The following is a 13434-nucleotide window of genomic DNA, read 5'->3' as shown; positions in this document are numbered from 1 at the left end:
CAAGGACAAATCTTTTAAAAACATGTTAAAATAAGGTAATAAATAAAATAAAATAAAAAACGCATCAAATTACCATTTCACTATAATAACACACATTTTCTTCTTTCTGAAGACTACAAGGAACTGCTTCCTGGTTGTGTTACTCAACTGCATTCAACTTAAAACGTTGCATTTTCCAACATTTCAATGTAGAAGCCATTAATAGGCATGTCAGTATAATTCTGGAGGGGACAGCTAAATGCACAGGAAAGGACCACAGAGGCAAACAACCATCAACAACCACCGAGAGCAGAGGAACAAGAGTGAACTACAGAGAGAGAGAGAGAGAGAGAGAGAGAGAGAGAGAGAGAGAGAGAGAGAGAGAGAGAGAGAGAGAGAGAGAGAGACAGAGACAGAACATGTCTGAGGATGCGTGTGTGCAGAGAACTGCGCTGACAAGCTCAATCTACACAATTCAGTAAAACATGATTGCCAAATAGCCTTTAACCTCCATAAAACAAGCAAATAAAAGCAAAAGCACTTGGCTGGTGACAATGTCATTACGTTTTGGGTCTGACCAGAGCCAATGTAGGTCAGTCAGCCAGTCATACATGTCACAACACCTTGGGCTACAGGATTGGTAAGGTGACACTGGAAATTTTTCATGTGAAATGTATGGTGTAGAAATGATAACCATTTAACACTGTCATTATGAATGCTTAACTGCCACGACTGATTAAGGAAACCCTGTAGGAGTTTAAAGCACTTCAGTTTAATTGGGTGGGGAGATGTGCACATATGCCATAAACTGCTAGCGCAACCATAAAAATCCAAGTTACTTTCCCCTCAGAACACAAAAGGAAAACAAAATGCCACAAATTGTTAAGACTGATTCCATTTCAAAATATATATATGAAAAAAAACTTGACAAAATGAGAATCCTTAAGCTAACGGGAGAAATGTCACTCAGTGCTTAGCCTGCACTGACAGGTATCTCCCTTTGACTGGCTTGGTAACCCAGCAGCTTGGAAACCTGAAATGCCACCGAAGAGAAATTAGTCATGGCCATGATGATGCAAAACCTGTGGAGTTATCGGAGTCATTTCAAACAAACAAAATGAAAATGAAAGGAAGAGAAAAAAAAAAGGTTAACATGGATGCCTGATTTTAATAATTCTAATTCTGATTCTGTAATTCTAATTAGTTACTGAAAGTACTCCCTGTACTAATCTGAGAGACTGGGGCAAAATTAGGTTTTGGGTTCTAATATAGAAGCTAAACATGTGAACTTCTTTACTCTCCTGTATTAAATGTATTAAATGCTAGTCAGATTTTAAAATTGGTAAGTAAATAGCAATAGAAGACATTTTCTGCCCCAGAATAAAGAACCTCCACTACCACAGACACTCACGATCACTGTTAGCTCTTTGCGCAAGGGTCTCACGTGACCACGAGGGAGGGGCACTCTAGTTAACCATCGTCACATATCACAAAGATCAATAACACAGTATAATAATAAATATGAGCCAACAATTACAAAATAAAAATGCACAAAATATACATGTACTGTACATACACACAATGTGTGTATAGTGTATATCTATATAAAAACATTTTTTTTTTCTTTCCTTCTTAGATATACATTTACGATGTATAGTCAGAAATGATGGAACAGAATATGGGGTTTGTGTCAACGAGTCCCTTGAAATATGAGAAGAGACGTCACTAAGCCAGAACTAAAGAAACAGAACAATGCTAAAGCCTCTGAACATGCTATTAAGAACTAGGACTAAGCAGCCTAACCAGACTAAGGCAAAGACTGGCTAGGACACATACTAACATCCACACACTGCACAACCTTATGATGTGAAAAGTTATTTTTAATTGGTTGACACTAATTTTGGCTCCGCCTTTTCAGTTGGCCGACACCTCAACGCAGCACATCTATTTTTAACAGATGGCATAAATAAGCATTTAAGAAAATAGACATTCTGAAATGTTGTGTGTGGCAACTTTTGCATCACTTAAAAAAAAAAAACAAGGTGGTTAAGACTAGGACAGGACTTGTTTTAGGCTCTCAGATAAGACACGGGGGGACTCTGGACAGCCATATGAGGTGGTCACCGAATGAAGACCTCAAGTCCAAATTAGGGCTACTGATTGAACCAAATTTGTGTTGGGCTTCTCTCTTCTCAGAAATGCAATGGGAAGAACAACAGCATGATACGCTGGAAAAGAAATAACCAAAAACCAGTGTTGGCTTCCCATCTGGCCTTCCTTACATACACACGCAGGTCAAGGGATCGGGCAGCAAACAGCACTCGTGAACTACCTCCGTCCTTCTGAGTGATCGAGTGTACATAAATAAACCCACTGTTAAGATAAAAGTGTTCGACCTCAGCTAGCAATGTGGGGAAACGGTGCATGCTACAGTGACAGCGAGCAGGTGTGGCCAGAGGAGAAAGGCTTGGGAAGGCAAGTTTGGACTTCAAAGGTCAAAAATCAGAGTACAACAGGAGAACGAACATCTGGTGGATTTTTTTTGTTGTTGTTTTTTTTTTTTTTTTTTACTCTCTTTGTTGTTTTCAAGCTACACTGAGGCGCACGTATGCCACTCTGGAAGAATAATGACTGGCGACAGCGAACGTGAGGAGGCAGGGGAGGGAGATGTCTGACAGAGCTCAGCTTTGCGTTCCGCCGTCACTGGCTTCTCTCGTTTCCAACGCTGGCTTTTTCTTTTAGGTTGTCGAAGGAGTTGATCCTCTGGTAGTTCCTCAGACCATGGTGGGGTGGGGCTGGGTGTAGGTGGGAGCACAGATTGGCAGATGGAGGGCCACACGGTGGAGGTGGCAGAGGGCGGGGCCATTAGTTGAATCCAGTGTCGGTCCGGTAGGTGGTGTGAGGCCCGTCAGACGTTAGCTGGGTGGTCTCTGTGGCGGAGGGCTGCAGCACAATAGGCTCACCTCCACCCGCCTCTGTTGGTGTGTAAAACAAGAAGGGATCAAAATCCCAGTAGCTGATAAAAATGACAGCAGCACATTGTACACAGTGCTTTAAAGAAAAAATACATCGGGTTTACATGATTTTGCACTTTTCCACACATGTTCAGTAAAAAAAAAACTACTGCTAATGAATTTAACACAATTTCATGCCTTAATGCCACATATAATATCCAGAAAAACATCATGTTGGCAAAATTTAATTAAACAAATGCATGTGAATTAATGACACTATAGCTCTGTTAAAAAGTCTTTATAATTCTGTTTATATTGTGCATACAGTGATAAAAGACGGGATAACGCATTTGTCACATACACGCATACGCACACATCTAACCTCTCTCATCAGACTGCAGCTGGGCCTCCAGGTCTTCAGGAGAGACGTAGAACTCCTGATCCTGTCCTTCAGGTGGCCGTGGTTTGCACTTTCCACAGCAACAGTTACAGCAACAGCACAGACAGCAGCAGAAGTAGCAGCCTGTAGCCAGCCCGCAGAACACAAACAGTGCCTGTAGGGGGAGACAGTGTGCACAAAAAGACAGAAGAGGTAGAAGAGATGCGCATGATTGCAAGAGAAGAAGAGACCAGTGATCAGTGAACACCACAAACAATGATATATAGTGCTAGACGAGAAACATCAAACTATGAATTCAGCCTGTGCCATTACACCCAACTACTGAAGCTACCTCCTCATGTGTTAGCTAAACAAACAACACTTTAATCACAAATCACTCCGTCTGCTTTGAAGAATTCCGAATTTCTGGGGTAAATGTAAACTCACCTTGGCCCACCAGCTCGAGAGGACAAAGTACGTGTTGACGTTCTCCTCCCCAAACTGCTCGGCCACGTAGAGCCCCAGGGAGCCGTACTTGTCGTAAATGTTACGCTTGGTCGGGTCGTTCAGGATGGCATGGGCGTTGTTGATCTCCTTAAACTTATCGGCCGCCTCGGGATTGTCTGGGTTCTTGTCAGGGTGATATTTCAGCGCCAGTTTCCTTTGGGGAATAATGCGTGATGAAAACAACCAATTAAGCGAGGCGTAAACTCTGGTGGCTACTTAAGTACCGAGCGACCGGGTGGGCTCCGGGCCCTCACCTGTAGCACTTCTTGATATCATCGTTGGTGGCCAGCTTGTCCACGCCCAGCACGTGGTAGAGGGACTCTCCGGAGGTGGAGAGGGTGCGCTGCCTCTGCTGCTCAGCCATGGCGGTTCAGGTCCTCGACAAACTGCAGAAAACAGAGCAGCGTAATGACCCCTCACAGCACAGAGGGCCCCAAAGCCACACACCTGCTGCTCTCCTGACCTTCATGTGGACATGAAGTTTGCATTTAATTGTGATTCTGACAATCTCTCAGGTTGGAATCACATTTTCAGTACAATGTTTGACTAAATTTTTATATATTTCACTATTATTGGTTAGGGTTAGCTAAAGTTTTTGATCCCATCAAGCCATTTTTATGTGAAATGTCAATAATTAACAGAAATGTCCATCATCTCCACCAGCATCAAACATTTTTTTCCCCATTTTGATGAGAATCCTCCACTCACCGCTGAGCAAGACGACGCACACCAAGCATCAGATTACACCTAATCCACCTAATCCAGCTCTCTTCATCCCTCTTGAGCCCCCACCCCACCCCACCCAAGCTGCCTGCTAATCACATGGAGCTGGGAGCTACAGGTCTGATTAAGTGTGTTGTATGGTCACGCTCTGCCTGATCTCATGGTTTCAGCAGGTAGCATATCAGCCAAATGGACCGAATTCAGTAATCGTAGTAAACGATAGGGGGTTGCAACGTGCATGTGTACTCTGTACTGTCAAAATGCTCATAGCAGGCAATGGGCAGGGTGAGAGCTTGACTAAGGAATAAAACTCAGCAGACATAATCTGAGGGGAGGTTTAACTGAACAACCAGGTGCTTTTCTTTTAAAAACATGTTTTTTTTAATGCTGCAGCATACCTTACACGAAATATGAATGTGGTTGGTTGCATTTGTCTTGTCTAACAATCATTCTGTCACAAAGTATTTATCTTGGCGCAGCTGGATTATATTTTGCTATAATCTTTGTGTACAGTTTCAAATACATTTTGGCCAGTTTTTAGACCAAGATTAGTCATAACCTTATACAAAGAAGCACAATCAACATTACCTTTTAGTCCAAATCTAGGCTTATCATTCTGTGCTTATCCTCAGAATACCCACTGACCTAGAAATCAGCCTCATAAATAAGTTATTATAACTCAGTATGCAGCTAACTCAATATTAGTCCAGCAAGTCAAACCAATTCTGATGCAATATTTCAATGCCAAAAAGTATGCATGCAAGAAAAACTGAGATGCACCAATTGATCGGCCGGTGACTGGAATCGGATGGTTTGCAGCATAATCTCTTATATAGTATATATAGAGTACATATACAGTGTCATATAACCGATGCTGTGCCAGTCACATTTGTAACACAAGGATGATAGATACACAGGCACACATAGGCAAAATGATGACTGCACCGGGTCTAGATCTTGACAACATAAAGGCCTTGATTTCTTTATTTGTATTACCCGGTAAACTTGTTTTATTTCAGAAAAGGATAAACATTGCTCTTTATTTTCTTTGGAAGTTTGTCAACTACAACCTAGTACACATTTTTAGGTTGAGAGGCAAGAAGTTTCCATTCAAATTGAACAAAACTGTTTCTGTATACTGTCATTTATAATTCCGTTATTAAAGAAAGAAAATCGGAACCGGCCAAAATCACTTTCGGTCAGTCGCATGTTTTAAAGAAAAAAAATCTAAATGGGCCAAGAGAACTGCAGCGGGTGCACGGGCCTCCACTCAGAGCCATACACCTCCAATACGGGGCCGACTTTGAGCACAGGTCACGGAGGCCAGGCTAAAGAACGGAGCAGAAAGAAACGTAGCATGACAAAGGGTCACATTTACGCCACTTCTAAACAGTGGGCGTCGCCCACTGAAGCCCCCCCCCCCCCCCCCCTCCCTCCCACATGTGCAGCCCTCAAACGGCACAATGCCACGACTGCTTAGGCTTTCCCAGGCTGTCTGCCATCTGTGACATGAGCTGGGCTAATGCGTAGTGGCATGTACAGGTTCTTTCTCCTCGCCCAGCGTCTCGGCTGGCAAGGTTTGTTTTCGGGGCGACAGACCAGGCATTACACAAAGCCAGATGGAATCCTGTATAACACAGAACTCTTGAACAGAGCCCTGCTAAATACTCAGAGGCAGAAACAAACTTCATCCTTAACAAAGAAAGACCCAAATAACCCGGTCCTACGCTGTTACCTTCGACACTGGTTAAAACATTCAGTTTGCATGTAGGTGATCGTGAAAAACTGAAATGACTTCAGTAAACTTTCATTGATCAACCCATCTCTGATAAGAAAACATCTTTTACCTAGGCATATGTTTGTCAATAATAATAATAATAATAATATTGTAAATTTTGTATTGTAAATATCATAGTAAACAGCTTTGATTGTAAAGCCTGGTTTGTACTTGACGCGTCGCGAGGGTCCGCGCGGCGAAAATGACGTCATCGCTGTGGCTCCGCCCGTGCGTGAGGGCCTCGCGCGCAGTGGATGTGCGAGGTCGTGCACCTCTCGAATTTTGTAACTTTGCGCGCGCCACGCGCAATGAACAAAGTCATGTTTGCAGGGTTCATACACCTTTACAAGGTGGAATTAAAGCACTTGTAAGTCACTTTCAAGGTCCATTTCAATATTTCCCAGCACGATAAACTGAAATAAGTTAGATATTTATACATATACTCGAAATGATTCGAAATAATTCGCTTTTAATCACATTATTTAATGGTGGTTTATTTTCAAAACGCCAAATCTTAACGTCTTCACGTTCTCTCATGTTTCGTCCTGGAATTACAAGAGGCTCGTATTTGTTAACGTAATACAAGAGAACTGTTCTGTCAGACAGATATTTGTTGTGAAACAAAGTAGTTACAATTTCAAGCATTTTAAAGTACTTTAGCCTAAATTCCAGCACTTTCAAACTTGAAACCGAAAGCAACATTAAAATTCATCAAGTAAATGTTCCTTCCCCTGTTTTTGAGGGGTGTTTCTTTATACTACCACATATCGTTTCGGAGAACACGACGCGCGGAAAGTATAAACGCCTACACTGTTCGCGCAGGGTCGCGCAGGGTCGCGCAGGGTCGCGCAGGGTCGCGCAGGGTCGCGCAGGGTCGCGCAGGGTCGCGCAGGGTCGCGCGAGGTGGGCGGAGTCACACGCTATGGTCACACGAAAGTATAAACCAGGCTTTAGTCAGTCAAATGCAATACAACACAGCCCCCAGAACGTATAAACACAGCTGCCCTGTTTTCCATGTGAAATAAACTGTACAAAGACGCTTTTTTTTTTTACCAAAGACTGTATTCAAATGGAATCATGAAGTCTCTCTAGAACAGCCAAAGATGTAATGCATTCATTGTCACAATTTTAAAAATCAGCTGAACTATTGTCTCCGGATGGCATTTTTCACAAGTGAGTCTTTTGGCTTAAACAAGTGAATCTCAGCAAACAATTTGCGTAGGCTGTTAAACCTGTTTCAAAACTGGATTTGTCTTTTAAAATCCAAAGTTTTGCCATCTACCTTGCCAAGAGAGAGAAGCCCAAACCCTGCAGCAGCAATTTCCTATACAGCAGCATGAGATTTAAACACTGAAGCCACTTGCGTTAATTAGTGGTTTAAATGAAAGGCCGATCAATAATGCAACAAACCACTGCATGACCTCCTCCTCTGCTCATATTAAAAGAGCATCTCAAGCATCTTTTCATGATATTTGGAGCTACCCTACACTTTTGGTTCATTATTTCATGAACATTTTGAGGTACTGCACCATATCTAGTCCAGGTAAACTGCTGGCTTATAAAGACCAGACTACAGTTTATTTTATATTTATTTTTCAGTAGTTCTGAGCAATTCTTTCTGAGCAATGACTTTACAAAAAATAAATTTGGTATAGTGCATGTTGAATGTTTTGAGACCCTTTCAAGTTTTCCACATTTTGGTTTGTTTCAGATTAGTCTTAAGATGTACTATTTTTTCTAGGCAAACTACACACACTGCGCTACAATGTCAAAGTAAATGCAAGTTTTTAAAATGCACTGTACATTTGTTTTAAAAACATACCAAAATATTACACCTATATAAGTGCATCGTTCACTTTTTACTTGGTTAATGCACCTTTTGGCAGCAATGGCCTACAATCCTACAAGCTTGGCACATCTTTCTGTTGGACGTTTCTCCCATTGGTCTTAGCAAAACTGCTTGTGGTCATGCAGGTTGGATGGGGAGTGCATCGCCAATTCCAAGTCTCTCTGGAGATGCTCTACTGGGTTTAGGTCCAGGCTCTCGCTGAGAAACTCCAGGACTTTCAGTTTTCCTGAGTTGTTTTCCTGACAGTATGCTGTGGGTCACTGTCTTGTTGAGATCCAAACCGACGTCCCAAACATCACCTCGTGTTATTGGTTTTAACAAACTTCATCTATTTGAGAATGACAAGGACTACCATGGTCTTAAGAATGCAGTGCTAATCCATTTTCATTTTTCTAATCACTGCATGGTTTAGACTTGAGGTTCAAGACAAATCCACATCATAGGAATACCTATAGAAATTGGCTCAAAATTATGCTCTATTTAGCATGACCTTATGATACCAACTTAGAACACTACATGTGGCCTATGTAGTGAGCTGGAAGACACAAAGGTGTAGCAAGGCTAGAATGTGGCACATTGCTTCTGCTTAGCTTACAAAGCTGTTTTAGAAAACATCTGGAATATAACGTCAGTACTATAATCCACTATAATATAACATTGCATAAAGAAGAAGGAAATCAGAAATGTCTACATGTGATTTAAAGTTGGTTTTCCCGTTTCTCGCAAATCCTGACTTTGGCCAAACCTGCTGACACAATGACATCAGCACTAGCCCGGTGCAGTGATCAGAGGAATTACCCATGATTCATCAGCTGACTCAGTGCTTTTCTTTAGAGCTGCCTTTCACTTGCAGAAATCAATACTGATCACAGGCCACACCACTCAGTTTCTAACTCACCGTCGCTCACTATAACCTATGTGACCCTAACCTGGTAGAAAGATGCCCGTTTCCAAAGCCTGCTGCCAGCACTGTCTACATTGCCAAGACTGATATCCACCAAGACTCATACATCCTTGATGACAAGCCAGTCATATATTTCATGAGGTTTATATGCATGTGTGTGTGTGTATATATATATATATATATATATATATATATATATATATATATATATATATATATATATATATATACACATACATACACACACACACACACACACACAAACAAATGTATATATTTGCGCTTTATGACATGGCGCGTTATCCTGCTGGAAGTAGCCATCAGAAGATGGGTACACTGTGGTCATAATACTCAGGTAGGCTGTGGTGTTGACATGATGCTCAATTGGTACTAATGGGCCCAAAGTGTGCCAGGAAAATATCCCCCATACGATTGCAGCATCACCACCAGCCTGAACCGTAGATACAAAGCAGGATTGATCCATGCTTTCATGTTGTTGGCGTCAAACTCTGACCCTACCATCCGAATGTCGCAGCAGAAATCGAGACTCATCAGACCAGGCAACGTTTTCCAATCTTCTATTGTCCAATTTTGGTGAGCTTGAGTGAATTGTAGCCTCAGTTTCGTGTTCTTAACTGACAGGAGTGGCACCGGTGTGATCATCTGCTGCTGTAGCTCATCCGCCTTAAGGTTCAATGTGTTGTGCATTCAGAGATGCTCTTCAGTTGTAACAACTGGTTATTTGAGTTACTGTTGTCGTTCTATCAGCTCGAACCAGTCTGGCCATTCTCCTCTGACCTCTGGCATCAACAAGGCATTTGCGCCCACAGAATTGCCGCTCAGACCATTTTCTGTAAACCCTAGAAAGATGGTTGTGCGTGAACATCCCAGTAGATCAGCAGTTTCTGAAATACTGAGACCAGCTTGTCTGGCACCAACAACCACGCCACGTTCAAAGTCATATGTACATACACACCTTTCTGGACTGGCAATAATGGCACAAGACTTACAATGGAAAAAGAATATGAATATGGTAAAAGCTGTAAAGGATGGATGTTAGTGCATCACTTTAAAATCTATATCCTGTCATTTATAATAGCCTTGTATTTACACAGAATTACAATAGTATAAAGTATCTTAATGTTAGGTTATAGACTAAGGCACTAAGTAAAAAACATTTATAGATGTGTGAAGGAATCATGCTTGTAAGTATTGTGCTGTGCTGAGCAGTTGCATGTCTAAAGATGTTTAGGCCAGTTTCAAATTATCATAAGAGGTTCTCGTTTCCTTCCACTAGGCATCCTTCAGCTGAATCTCCTGTTTCAGCTACTTTACTCAGCATTGTCAACCACTGATTTCCCCACCAATAAACATGATTACTGTGAGAGAGACAGGGAACTCTGGGGTGGCACCACGGGTAAGCAGCCATACTGTGCACAACTGACAACAGAGAAATCAGAATGCATTAAATGTTTTCTACCATTTTACACTTCAGATGATAACAAAACCAACCAACTGTGATCATGTGCAGACGCTTTAGTATCAGGGAAATATGAATACAAATTTGTGATATAGGCTGGCTTGTAAATACATATACACTAATATCACAAACGACTCAAAACGGCTCTCCCGTAGAAGCGACATCGGTACAGTGGTCGTACAGTTGCCTAGTATTCTGGGGGATTGGGGTGTGAAATGCGGACATTACCACATTTAAAGGAAACAACGGTCAATGGTGTGACAGAAACCTTTTTTCCAAATGCATTCCCAGTTAAGTCACAACCTGGAAACAGTTACCGAGTGCGCTCGTCCAGTATTTTCGAGCATCCTCCATGAAAAGAGAGGCGAGCTCATATCAAAGACAGGACGATGTCAGCGCCGTTTCTCGGTATCTAGAAACATATCTGTCGCGTTAAAGAGCCAAAATTATACGCAGAAAACCGTTCAGACGCCGGGGCGCTGCTTTTTGGGCAGGAGAAATGGCGCACTTGTGCCGTTATCCTCGCGTTTCAAGCCTTCTCCACTCGGAAAGGGAAACGAGCAAATGGCCCTGCCGTTCATTCACTGTGAAGACACGACCAAGGGAGGCTTACGGGTTTTAAATCACGACAACGACTGTGGCTGCAATAAAAGCGAGTCAATATTCCGTAGAGTCAAACGTGATACACACTTACAAACACGGCTCCACAATGTTAACTGTGGATTACTTTTTACAAACGAACGGGATTTAGAGCCGCTAATCTCTAGCTTGCTAGCCACTGCATCACATGAACGCCGTGCACTGGCTAGCGGTGCGCTCAATAGCATCCATATTGGTTAGCCTGTTAGCTCGGTCTATCGTTGCACAGAATAAAGAAACGTTTTCTAGCCAAAACAGAGTATATCTCAAGGGCAGTTAAAATTGTTTATTATGAGGCGTTTAAAAAAAACTGCTTAAGCACAGGCGCTCCTTACCGTTTTGTCGGCCTCGACAGACTTGTGTCTTGATTTTAATTTCAGTGCGGTAATACTAATGTTAAATTTGTGGTCGCATCCCCAGGAACCGCGCGCACACGTACGGGCACGGGCAGCTGCAGCAGCGGATCTCGCTCGACTCCGCCCCTCCGCACTCTCGTACGTGCGTGCGCGCTCCCCATCGCGCTGGGAGGACGCTAGAACTAGCGCACGATTCATAGGCGTAAAACCAGTTTTACCTCGACGTCAAGCGCTAAAACCTTTCGAAGTACAGTTCTGTATAGATAATTCTGCCTTTTATTTATTGCATAACCTATGGCAAAACAGCTTGTTTGTTGTTGTTTTGTTTTTATAGGAACGCAGGAGGACGAGAACGGCTCCCAATTTTGGATTGAAAATGTCTTATCGTCGTTGCCCTAATGTTAGGAGAAACGCTTACTCGAATTTTGCTAATAATATTCGGTAAAATTCCAAGTTTTGAATTAACATCTATAGTGATGAATTAACACCTGCATTGTTGATTTACATGCGGGCATACATACGTCAATTAATATTTGTATGCAGTAACTATAATGGCCAACATTCATTCTGAATGGTTTAAATATTCATAATAGTTGTTCTTTTACATTTGTGGTCAGACTCCTTTTATTTCATCCACCAGGTTATAGGTTCTGTTCATGATCATAGACGTTCACTTGGTTTTGTGTTAATCCATGGCTTTTATTGGTGAAGGCAAAAAGTTTTTTTCAAACCCCATACGTATAATCTGTACTTCAGTCAGAACTTCAGAATACCTCTCTGGAACAACTAGTTTGAAAGCACTTTATTTTCACATCACAGCATGCCTCTTGCTCATCAGATACCATTTAGGAGTTAGCTGCTTCTGTTTCCAGCTGTTCTCAGAGGCAACACTTGCCATAAGGTAACTGCTTGGGGCCCCAGACCAGTGGGGGCCCCCTAGAGCTGACAAACAATAAACTGTGCTGATGTGCAAAGTTTGCAGTGACTGTTTGAGACCTGAATTTCCGAAGGGATCCTTGTGAAGTTTTGCTTATAGGGCCCCAACAAACTCTAGAATCACCACAAGCTGTTCTACACACCACAGGCTGTTCTAGATACCCCTTCAGAGCCAGTAATGTTAGATTTAACAATAAGCTTTGTTTTAAAGATAAGCTTCAAGTGTCATTTGAGAATTAAATTAAAATTTTGTAAGCATTCGTGAGATCTGTAAGAGCAGAATATTTCCCAGATATAATCGCAAAAAAAATGCCACAGACCAACATGTTTAATACAATCAGTTCAAATAAAAATACCCTTCCCTACAAAGGTCCTGAAGATTCTTCAAAAGTGGTGAGGATTTTTTTGTGAATGGTATCAGAATTCTACACCTATTACTGATCATTTTTCATTTTTTTCTATTTTCTTTCTCTCACATACTCTGAAATGGTGTTCCACATGCTGCTCACATTTTTCCTGCTTGGTTTTTTAAAGAGACCTTTGAGACAACTGGGATCAATGTTATAAATTATACCCTAAGCACTGACAGAATTCCTATGTTTTTACATTCAATAAATAAGTGACAAAATGTTGTTTTTTCTCAGCATGCAAAAATTGCAAGATTTTTCATTCAGTCATTAGAGTTACCTAAAGTACTGAGTCTGCTCCTTTGAAGCTAATGATCTCTTAATTCAGTTCTGTTGATTATGTCCTGATTCTGTTGCCTTTAAATGCCACATTCAACACTGCTGAGCATTTAAAATTCTAATTCATTTCCTCTTAACATAGATACATTCTTGTTTTCATCTGACATTACGGTATGTGAAGTTCCAGAGGGTCTATTTAGGGGCTGCTCTATTTTCTAAGTAGATGGTTCTACTAGCACACACATATAAACTTGTTGTTATTCCA

At 41.7% G+C, this 13434-nt stretch overlaps 1 protein-coding gene across 1 annotated transcript; it reads right to left on the bottom strand.

Moving 5' to 3' along the window:
• Window positions 1-2515: 2515 nt before the first annotated feature.
• dnajc5aa (DnaJ (Hsp40) homolog, subfamily C, member 5aa) lies at window positions 2516-11687 on the bottom strand. The gene is made up of 5 exons (XM_077003676.1): window positions 11527-11687; window positions 4074-4205; window positions 3760-3973; window positions 3316-3487; window positions 2516-2954 (listed from the first exon to the last, which is right to left on the bottom strand). Exons 2-5 carry the CDS (start codon window positions 4181-4183, stop codon window positions 2845-2847), a joined length of 606 nt encoding a protein of 201 aa, XP_076859791.1. The 5' UTR covers window positions 4184-4205; window positions 11527-11687; the 3' UTR covers window positions 2516-2844.
• Window positions 11688-13434: the final 1747 nt, after the last annotated feature.

Source organism: Brachyhypopomus gauderio, chromosome 4 (genome assembly GCF_052324685.1).
Source record: "Brachyhypopomus gauderio isolate BG-103 chromosome 4, BGAUD_0.2, whole genome shotgun sequence".
Taxonomy (NCBI): domain Eukaryota; kingdom Metazoa; phylum Chordata; class Actinopteri; order Gymnotiformes; family Hypopomidae; genus Brachyhypopomus; species Brachyhypopomus gauderio.
The sequence above is the reverse complement of the archived record's forward strand: the minus strand, read 5'-3'. Positions and strand labels throughout refer to the sequence as shown.